This window comes from Wyeomyia smithii, chromosome 2 (genome assembly GCF_029784165.1).
Source record: "Wyeomyia smithii strain HCP4-BCI-WySm-NY-G18 chromosome 2, ASM2978416v1, whole genome shotgun sequence".
Lineage (NCBI taxonomy): Eukaryota > Metazoa > Arthropoda > Insecta > Diptera > Culicidae > Wyeomyia > Wyeomyia smithii.
In genome coordinates this window covers 70,065,923-70,077,304 of record NC_073695.1, presented here as the reverse complement: position 1 = coordinate 70,077,304, position 11,382 = coordinate 70,065,923, and the positions used below count along the sequence as shown (strand labels likewise).

Genomic DNA, 11,382 nt, shown 5'->3' with positions numbered 1-11,382 from the left:
ATGTGTGCGGATTTTTACAGACTTTTTCCAGCGCGAGCGAAATTTTTTCGAATAACGAATAGATTTTTTTCAAGCAGATATTTCCGGTTTTTCGAGCAGTTGCAGACGTTTTTAAAAAAACAACTGGCATTACGGTGCGCAACTATCCGTTTTGGAGGTGTGACCAGTGCGATACTGGGCCGAACCCAAATGGGTGTAGAAACATTTTAATAGTAGTTTTGTTGGCACTGATACAAAACTAAGTGATGATGGTACCGCCTCTAACGATAAAATAGTAAGGCTTACACACCAACAAGTATATTAGAATCAATGATAAACTAAAAGCAGAGTCTATGTGTATATAGAGTCGCGCGAAGAGAAAATCTATCGTTTCGGCAACACAGTTTTTGTGCCGTTTGTTGCAAAGAACTATACTGCCGGTACCCGCATAACTGTCCCATACTGATTTTGGTCACTTTTGAGTTATCACCTGGAATCGACATAATTGTTATCATATTTTCTGTAAAAAAATTAAAATTGATACTTTTGTATGGAAAAACATGGAAAAAATACCAAGTTGTTTTTGTCCCATATTGAAAGTACCCGCAATACAGTCCCACTGCATAGTGGTACAAACTTCAAGTATATAATTTTGCTCCAGATTAGTGTATATCGAATTATTTTAGGCATATAGAAGTATGTCATTTAATTAACTAGACTAATGTTGTTTTTCTGTAATTCAATCTACGTTGCCAATGATACCGCCGGTTACTGGTTGAACTTATATGTGATGGGACAAAATATGCGGGTACTTTTGAAATGTACCCGCATATTTGTCCCCTTTTTGTCTTTTTTCAAGTTATATAACGTAAAACCAATTCCATCCATGGTTTTTTGTTCTCAACGATAAACTTGTGGTGCCATGAAACTGTTATGGTCATTGGTTCTGGATGTAATTGCTGGAAATCCGAAAATTCACGGATAACATTAAGTCGCCGTTTTCTCAACATGTTGTTTTTCATTATGGGACAGTTATACGGGTACCGGCAGTATACAGTTCTGTTTTCCACCATGCATAAGCGAATATCATTTTTTGAAATTCTTCCCAAGGTACACAGTTTTGAAAGATTACACCGGTAATGTTTTGTTAAATTTGAGTGAACCAGTGTACAGGTTTAATGTTGGATTGTAATGTGTAAGTCAAAACTTCGGAAAAACACATATTCTTTATTACGCTCAATTACAACACTTTTTATCCACTCCTAACATTATCACCTTATTTATTTACATTGCTCGATTGGTACCCTCGTTTGACACTGATTTGGTTCCTTTGGTTTCATCTTTGCGGGACTCTTATTATAAACATAGACTCTGACTAAAAGTGGCAACTGGTCTACAAGTCGTATTGCGCCTAACATTAGGCTAATTTACGCATTCGATTTAGAAAGGTTTTTACGGAACTCACTTCCCCGCAAATCTCACATCAGGAGTTTTATTTTAGCATCTCACTTCACGTGGTATTGAGGATAGGCTCGAAATCTCAACCAACGCAATGTTGAGATTAAAATGCATCACACCGTAATAGGCACATCCTTTTTTTAAATGGAAGAGAAAAATCTTATTTTTTGCAATGCTTCATTTATTTTCATGATTTTTTTGTAAACGAAACCTTAACATATACAAGTAGTAATAGATTTTATAATAATTCATGTATAGTAATTAATTTATATCAATTACAATTTATTAATATTAATAGTTTTTTTGTTTGTTTCTTTCTTTCGAATAATATTCTTGCAAATTCTGCAATCTTTTGTTGTGTGAACATTAAAGCCATCCAATGCGTGCACTCAATGGTGCTTATCACGGGAGTCACTTCACGATGAAACATATTTCACTCACACGCTCACTTCACTTTTTTAGACCTATTCCCGATTCCACCTCAAGTGAGGTGACAAAAATCACCTCCGTGAAGTGAGATTGCCAGTGAAGTGAAATTGAGAACAGGACAAGTGAAATCTGGGAGTTTTCCAGCTCAAAAATTTATAAGTCCCGGGAAGTCGATTGAGCTGAAATTTTGTATGAGGACATTTTTCTACAAGAGGAAACTTTTGAGCCCTACCGCTAAACGAAATTCGAAGGTCAATTTTTCCCTTACGTTCCATTGGCCGCAGCTCGAAAATTTGTAAGTTCCAGAGAGCCGATTTTTTTCAAGAAAAAAAAAAAAGATTCGCCTTATTACTGGAAAATAAATCCCATATATATTACCGCTAGATCACAAATCAATCGATTTTTGAACTTTCCTATCTTCGTGAAATCATTTCACCGTTCAAAATAGTCGTGAGATAATTCCACGCAAAACGTCGCTTTTTCCGTTTCCACTTCACTCATATGACACTCATAATAACCCAGATTTCATGGCAGATGTCACCTTGCGACGTTTTTCTCACTTACGTGAGTCCCGTAATAGGACTTCATTCACTTCACTCTAATTTCATCGTGAAGTGACTTCCATGATAAGCACCAATATATTCACCAAACCGTTCATTGTCATTTTAAATAGCGGACATACCTTCTCTTCCATACACTACTTTTCTCTTTTTCACATTCGCTTACTCACACATTGCTCTTTCACGTTTAAGTTTTCATTTTATTTTCTTAACTGAAGTTGTTCTGCTTTGCTTCTTTCTTCTATTCTTTTTCGGCGTAAAGTTCTTATCTAAATGAAAACTTTCACATTTTTTTCTGCTTATATTTTTCCTCGAAAATTCAATACAATTTGGCCTAAATTCACATGCTTGCAATACATTTCATTAATCCTTCATTTTCGGTTCCGGATCGTACCGCGGCATGCCTAATAAATATATTTTTTTCGCCGATTCATGTTGCCATCTTTATTTCTTATCCTCGTACCGAGATTAAGTTGATGATTCTAATTCTGTACTTTTCATAATTACGCTAGTTTAGTTTGAATTTCGTCCGCCGTTTGTTTGTCTGCAAGTGGGTTTTCTCTGTCACCTTGCAGAAAAAGTAACGGAGAAAACAAAAATCGTAACATTCTTGTTCTAATACTCTCTAATAAAGTTTTTTTGTATCCACTAGTTTTACAAACCTGCAGGCGCAAATACCAAAAATTTGTTACTTTTTATTTGCTTATTTCATCATCTACTTAATTCTCTTTGATTCGATTTCTTTGCCCGCGTAACGCTTCGCGATTGCGGTCTGGTCGGTGTGTGTGTCATCTGCTATATGTTTGCTGGTATGGTATGCGATTTTCTGTTCAGTTTAGAATGCCTCTTGGGAAGTTGCTACATTTTAATCGTACAGATAAAATGATCTTTTTTCGATTGCAGTTTGCTTAGATGCTACTTACTGTGTACAGTTTTGTTTTGCTTTTTCTATATTCACAAAGACGTGTTGTATGAGCGTTTTTTTGTTTTGGTCTCTCTTCGGGCTTGGACAAAGAGATGAATAGAAATATTGTTTCATTTCGTCTCACTTATTAAACCTGTCCTAATTTGGATTTGTTTAAATGTATACCTACACTAGAAGGGTGGTTCATTGAATCTGATTTTAGTTACAGACAAAAATATATACACAATTTATTTACATACAGTGTAGTACACTGTTGAGATATTGTTTGTGTATGTGTAAAATCTCTTTCACTGTATTATACTTAATTTGGTCTAACACAAGCAAGTAACCTACATATTCAATTACCTAATTTGTCCTAGCGACTTGTCTAAATGTTTGTGAGTGTAAACATAACTAGTCCGGTGTGCACTACTAAATTGCAATTTCATTTTTTTCGGTTAAATGTTAAATGTACAGAGGATTAGTTTCTTTCTATTTTATTAGCTAAATAAAAATTTTCCACAATTCCCTAGAATGTATACATTATACAGGCTTAAGCTTTTCGCTGCAAAATTGACATCTCACTACAATATATACAGATGATATTTTACAATATTTGGAAATTGTAACATTTGCTAATTTCCATAATTACATTCTTGTAGATTACGTTTTTCAGCGCAATTGGAAACGAATGAAAGAAACAAAAATACTGCTCGAAGAACTTCGGTGAAATTTGTACTGGCTGAAGCCAGTCTCTCACCAGCTATGTTTTCCACCACACTAAACAGTAAAAATTTTATAGTTAAATATTATTCCAGTACAATTTAAAACCAGATCTTGACTGCTTCGCATGTTTTCAAGGATCCAATTAGTGTTTCAAATATCGAAACAAACCGGTCTCATTTTTTCACAAAACAGCTTGTTATTCCGGCAATATTAATTGTTCCTGCATACAAGCTGCTACAATACAAATGGTTGCGTAGCTTCGTGTAACTGAAAACACGAATCCGACTAACAAAATCTAATAAATATCAGAACAAAAGTTTGCACTTTGTTGCCCATTTCCAAAAAAAACTTTGAACCTTAATTATCTCACTACTTTAGTGAATCGCATGCACGTGTTCCATTACTAGACGTCATCGTTTCTCCAGCTTTGTTCACTTCTCTACCCCTAATATCACAGACAGGCGGAAACGGAAGAGAGCGAGCCAACCTCCTTTCATCTTTGTTTATGCCAATGCAGCCGTCATGTGATACAGCTGCATCAGCACTTGCACGTGGATGGGTAAACAGGACAATCGGTCGTGAGTGTTAGAATCCATGGCAAGCCACGAGAGTACGTTGTAACCTTCCAGCACGAAGCGTAGCACGTCGGCTGTCATGTTTGAATCTAGCGGATGTTCCGTCGTTGACTGGGACTGCGCCATCGGATCGTCATTATTCTGCAGAATTTGAAAGCTATTCAGATGCAGCGCTATGCGCAGGAAAACCGGACAGACGTTTTCCAAATGCGGACAAGATGACCAAAACCAGGACGGCATTCGACCGGTTGGTGCTGTGGAAACCAAATACCCGATGGCCATCGGTTGTTGGGCGAGTGAACCGACCTGCAAATGTAAAGACAACTCTTGAGTGCTATCCAGAGATTAACTTTATCTGAAATAGAAATTTCATGCGCGACCAAATGAGAGATAAGTGTTTAAGGGATTACTTATTCTGAAGATAAAAATACTCACATCCTCAGCCTCTTGTGTCGTATAACCATTGAGATTCTGGGCACAATTTGAACCACTATCGCCTGGACTCTGGCGTTGACCTTCGAACTGTCTTCCCTCGAAAGGACTTCCTTGCTGCGAATCCTGCGGTATCGGCTGATTCATTGGTAAGTCATCTACAAAAAAAACAAATTTTGTTAATTTCCAACGCCAACTGCAAAAGTAAACGCAGAAAAATTTACCCCAATTGTCAAATAGATCGCCCAGTCCGGTAATCCCATCCTCGCAATCCTCACCAAGACCCAGATCATCGAGGTTGCCATCTCCGAGTGTCAGCTCTAGTTCATCATTGATATGCTCAGCCACAAATGCCGATTGCGCCGACTAGAAACGAAAATAAATGTTAGAAACGCGATCCGCCATTATTGCAACACAACAAATACCTGTGTTCTCGCGCTGGTAGGAAACACCAAGATGTGAGTGCACGTTACGTCCTGCGGCGTAGTTAGCGGCGACTGCATCGACAACTGGCTAAATCGTTCATCCGGGGTGAACTGGTCTGGCATAACCCTTAACTCGGAGTCTGGTTCCAGTGTAACTAAACAAGCGCTAAGAATGCTCGGAACTGAAACCGGGTGCATTAGTGAGCACTGTTCACAGATATCCTTCAGATGCTTCGAAGCCTTCTGCAAATTTTGTTTGCTTAGCAGCCAACTCCAACCTTTCAGTTCTCCGTGTCCTATTCGACCTATCCGACCGATAACAATTCGCCACGGTTGCACTGTCTGAGATATAAGGCCCAGGATAAAGTCCATTAGCTTCTGTAGACCCATCCGTCGGGCCGAGGCCCTTTTTCGCCGAACTCGATTCGGAATATCAATATTGATGGTAACAGTTTCCAAAAACTCCCCTCGATCATCAGTAGCCACTGCCAGCAGCCAGCTCTGGTCTTCGCTTAAACAATAACTGCAGTACATGATGGAACATTGCTGTTTGATGCTGGTCTGACCAAACGATTCCGAATTCTCCTTTTTCTCACTCAGTTTCGCCAGCACATACGGTGGTGTATAGAGTTTGTAGGGAGCACGATTCTTCTCATCCTTGTTCTTCATGAACTGTTCAGCGTTGGCGGCCGTACCAAAACCGGTGAGACTCTTAACATTATTTAGATGTTGCATGAAGCGTCTACTCTGAGAAAATATGCTCAAAGCCTGGCAGCGCATGTGATCACTAAGTCGCAAACGATTCCTGCTGCGTCCCAGCTCTAGGATGCTTTCCAGTGAAATCAACTGCAATAAAATTACGTTAGTTTCGAAGAGTATTCTATTTCTGCAAAGAGTTTTTCAAACTAACCTGCACACTGATATTCGCTCTAATCGAGTCCGGTACCGTATTTAGAGTATTCGAGTAGCAACGCAACAGCGATAAACAGGCTAACCGCTCAATTTCGGGCGAGTCTGTACCACAAGTGAAAGGTTCCACCATGTACAACACAATATGGGGCGGCTCTTTGCCATCATCGTCATGCTGCATGCGATCGGCTGGGCTTGACGACGACGTATTTAGTTGTTCACGGCTTTCCGTATCTATAACAAAAAAAAAATAAAATAATTAAAGACCTGTCTACGTTATAGTTATGTTTAAAATCGTAAGCTTACCATTGTCCGATTTGGGTGTACCGGGCGCTTTATCACCGGTTTGCGTTGGATCAGGCGTGCTGGGAGGCGGAGGTGGCATCGGACTTTGGTTCGGAGCCTCCCGATTGGGCGTTGAACTTGCTTGCGCTAAGGCCAGTGTCGCTGTGTGCGACGATGCGGAGAGATTGTGGTTTTCCGGTGGGTCAAGTAGACTTTTATCTAACGGTACCTTCGACAGATATGGCGCCAGCTGCTGTTGACAGGTTTGTGCGTACAGTCTAAGCAGCTCACTAAGGCGGGTGTCGCCCAGACTGGTGAACCACTCATCCATACTAGAGTTTTGAGTTTCTTTGAGAACACGATTTGAGCTGACTCGTAGTATTCCATCCCATCCCTTGATAGGATTATGCCGGCCAAGTTTGCACATTTCGTACGTTGTACTAAGTTCTTTGAAATAGGTTTTTACTTTTGAAACAATAAAATCGTTGTCTGGAAGTACAACGACGTAAGCTATGTCACGGGGGTAAGAGTACGGTTCGAGCATTAATTTGTCCCAGTATTGGATTGCGTACGGGGATAAAGAGAGCCAATCTTTCTCGTAGCCAACAACCAATGATGGAACCGGCTGAGGCTCACACTGGCCCGTGCCTCGTCCCGCGAGACGGTGGAATTGCCGCCAAGTGAGGGGTCCCTGTATCGTATAAGGGGCATCCCAAAGGCGCGTCGTGCACTTTTTATGGAAGGCATCCTGGAGAAGCGGTTGCATTGATTTCATTATCCGCACAATGTCCTGATTACTTTTTGGACCTCCTGCGCGTAAATATGGCCACTTATGGACATTTATATTACCCCGCAACAGCCCCGAGCGCACCAAGGCAGTATCTTCATATTTATTTTCAGTGATTGCTTGCTGCCGACTTTGTTCTAGCGCTAAACTAATAACCTCATTGGCGTCAGTATATTCTAACATATGCACCGAGGCATTGGAGACACTTTTGACTGTCATTGCACTTTGGAATCGGGTTACAGCCCGGTGAATAGAATTACTCGAACTTTGAATGACCGCACAGTGTTCCCGCAACAGATCCATGATTCGAAGCGGTAGCGGCGAAATATCACAGTTGACTCCACTACTGTTATTGCTGGTATAGTCGCTCTTGCCAAGCAAAAACTCCAGCAGCGATTTCTTCTTCCTAGATGCTGGATCCTCAGCCATTCCGGTAATTTCCAGTTCGTCCTCGTAGAACATACCAGCCCTATGAGCAAGCCTGCGATTTACCAACGCACTGAAACCACATGTACATATGATCGGATCTTCATCCAAGTACCCATTCTGCAGTGTACTTGAATTTATTGCCACCATTGCAGAATTGGTTCCTTGGTTATTGTTAGCAGGTGAATCCATCATTCCAAAGGCACCATTGTTATTATGATTGTTGTTCCCGTTGAAATGCGACACAGAAGAGGGTGTAGATTTGGCTTCCCGTTCACTATTGCCGCCGCTTTTTCCAACGTTGCCCAGGAAACTAGTACCCGGTAATGGTAGATACGGTCCGGAATCCGCCCCACGAATATTTCCCACGCACTTCGGGCCAGCATTGCATACGCACAGTGTACAACTGTTGAAGTTATGGTCGCGGAAAATGTTAAGCGAAGTGTCATACAGGAGCACATTGACCAACAGCGCATTTGTTTCGATAGCTATCCGCTGTTGAGAGGAAGAGCCGTTCGTTCCATTTGCCATTGCAAACGGAGTCTGCGGACCGTCATCCATTCCAAACTGTTTGTTGTGATACGAAGAAGTGGTGGAAGTAGCTGGTGAAGCAACTGCAACATCATAAGGTGGAGGAGGAAGGATCGGTGTCCGTCGGAAAGCCATTTGATTCAGAGGATTCGGACTTCCAGGGATATTGTTGATGGTCATTGAACCTCCATTAGGCGCTCCGATTGGGGAAGGATACGGAAGAGGGCAGGAACCTTGTGGGGTTGGCACTCGCATGGAATTACCTCCGGCAGCGCTGCCACCACCCGGAGTTGCTGGAGAAATAGGAGACATGCCTTGTCGCAGTTGAACATTCATGCCGATACCACCAGGATGGAACATATTGTTGCCCATGATTCCATTATTCATGGGAGAGGGACTCATTAGACTGCCTCCGGAACCCATCATACCTGGTAGGGAGTTCACGGATGGTGGTCTTGACAGGGGCTGCGATTGACCTCCCTGTGATGGTGGGTTTGAGTACGGATGGCCACCCCCATTCATGGTTAGTGAATTGGGAGTACTTAGTGGTTGCGGTACAGTTATCATTGCATGCTCCTGTTTTAGCATGTTATTATTTACGGCGCATGCATTCGGCGATATGTTTTCCAGTTGCGTTTGCTGTTGTTGCTGTTGGATTTCCTGATGTTCTTGAAGCTCTCTAAGTTTTATATATTTTTCACGTTCTTGTTTCTCTTTGCGCAGCTGAGACGATGATTTATAATAGCAATTCATCGAAAGCGTAACCTGTGGTTGCATGAGCTGACTTGGAAGCTGCTGGAGTGGCGCATACTTTGAAGATCCTACATATTTACAGATAGGCGGTGGTAAAAATACATAGGACCAATCGTCGATCGGTTCCTCTTGTGGGCTTCCGAGAATTGGAATAACTGTTGCTTCTACCATAGTATCTATCACGATGCCATCGGAGAGACAACCACCTCCACCGGGACTTGAATTTGGGTGGTGCTCTAAACTCGGAGGCGTAGGAAACATCTGAGACAATTCTTTTGGACTCAATATCCCGGAGTGCACTGCATTTCCAGCTCCAGGAAATCTTTTCATATCCTCCATGCATCCACCTCCACTTTTATTTGAAGCTGGACTCGTGTTTGCATGTATATCTGAATCGTCGGGATAATTTGTGCTGTCGTCGAACAGCTGATCTAGATCATCTAAAGCTGGTTGCAACCCTTGCTCCGTGAATAAACTATCATCCTTATCTTCCTTCTCCTTTTTTATCTCATGAGCTCCCAACATTTGACTATCACCGTCACCTCGCGATTCACATCCGATTTCTGTCTTTATCTGATTCTCGTTCAGCATTCCACCAACTCCAGGGCCTACTTCAGTATCGTCTGGCAGTGCCAGTGGATCTTGCTGATCTGACCTGACTCCGCGACCACCATCTCCATCAGTTCCGGAAGCATTCTGCAACGATAGCAGGTATCTTTCCGAATGCTTCTTCTGGTCAGCGTACAAATCGAGGTTACGAATTTGCTGCGCAAGTTTAGAATCCTCGTTTGGCTTGAACCGTTTGACAGGATGGTTCATCCAAGCATCGATAGCGGAGTAATCGTATAACAATTGCGATGTACTCGGACTTTCCTCGCCGGTCATTCCTTCGTAATCACGCGATGAAAGTGATGGCCTTTTAAGGGACTGTAGTATTTGCAACAAGGCATGCCTCTTGTTCATTTGAGTTTGGTTCGTCAATGGATTCAAGCTACTGTATATGCTTGGACTGGTACCCAACATCATACTATCCCCGCAAATTCCAAGTGCTCCCTCTGATTTCAAGCGCATCCCCATCATCATTCCATGATTTGGTAAGTTATTCGGACTGCTATTAGTTGTTCCTCCACTGCTACTACTACTGGTACTACTGAGATTGTTGCTTACTGCCAGCTGCTGTGCGGACTGCTGCAGTTGTTGTTGCTGCTGCTGCTGATGCTGTTGTTGTTGTTGTTGTTGCTGCTGCTGATGCTGTTGATGCTGCTGTTGTGATTGCTGCGAGGCGGGAGCCTCTACGCTCAATACTCCACCCGGATGCGAAGGAGTGTGATATGGAGAGGCGTTAACACTCTTGCTCTCGTGTTGATCCGTTGGCGTTGGTGCCGGTGTATTCTTGTCCAGGTGATCCAAACAAGGCGTTCCCGGTTGCACACTTCGGGGATTGTTCGAGGCGGGTGGATGCGGTGACATGGTTATAAGCTGAAAAAGTAATTGTAGATTGTAGCAGTGGATCGACTGGAAGTATGGTATATTTTTCAAATTACCTGATCACCCGATGGCACCGACGTTGGCTGGGACACTGACGACGGTTGCATCGGGGACGGTGCCGCACTGGCTGGTGATCCCTCCGAGGGTAAGGGGTGCGAATCGCCAATCGACAGTGGGTTCCGACAGTAGGACGGTGGTCCGCCGTACGGCGTGCTGCCACCCGCACCACAATTCTGGTTGGACCTGGTAATTGCAACAATAAAAACGAATTGTGAATTATTTTTATAACTAGAAGCCTCTACAGCCTCAAAATAAGCACGAATGTAAGGCGCCTGATTAACTTTTAGTAATAACATAATTTCCACAACTTTATTTTTCATACTCTCGGTATAATCAGATATTCTAGTTCTAAGTAGTTCTAATTCAACTGTCTATCAGTCATACTGAACTCTAATCAATCCTATGATCAGAATTCAGAATAGATCAAAGCGTAGAAAAGTGGAGAATGGCAAGGTCAAGTCAAATATTCGCTTCAAGATAGATCTCAATTACATTTTATTTAAAGTTTCTCATAATTAGATTAAATTTAATTTTCTTTTTCTATTACGCAGTAACAAAATCAGTACCTTGAGTATTTTGCTAAAAATATAAAATCTCTTCAGATAAACTCAATCCACCGTTAATAAGCAGAAATAAAAACTTAAACACAGTAAAC

The 11,382-nt window shown here is 41.8% G+C and overlaps 1 protein-coding gene across 5 annotated transcripts in view; it reads right to left on the bottom strand.

The window, feature by feature from the left end:
* Positions 1-1,597: 1,597 nt before the first annotated feature.
* Positions 1,598-11,382, bottom strand: part of LOC129724963 (mediator of RNA polymerase II transcription subunit 13) — a 90,993-nt gene continuing 81,208 nt past the window's right edge. For all 5 annotated transcript variants that reach the window (XM_055680276.1, XM_055680277.1, XM_055680278.1 and 2 more), the window contains 7 exons: positions 10,724-10,910; positions 6,704-10,658; positions 6,399-6,631; positions 5,489-6,334; positions 5,288-5,429; positions 5,067-5,221; positions 1,598-4,937 (listed from right to left, as the gene is read on the bottom strand). In XM_055680276.1, the coding sequence (XP_055536251.1) occupies positions 4,560-4,937; positions 5,067-5,221; positions 5,288-5,429; positions 5,489-6,334; positions 6,399-6,631; positions 6,704-10,658; positions 10,724-10,910 (5,896 nt within the window). In that variant the 3' untranslated portion in view covers positions 1,598-4,559. The remainder of the gene's footprint in view (positions 4,938-5,066; positions 5,222-5,287; positions 5,430-5,488; positions 6,335-6,398; positions 6,632-6,703; positions 10,659-10,723; positions 10,911-11,382) is intronic.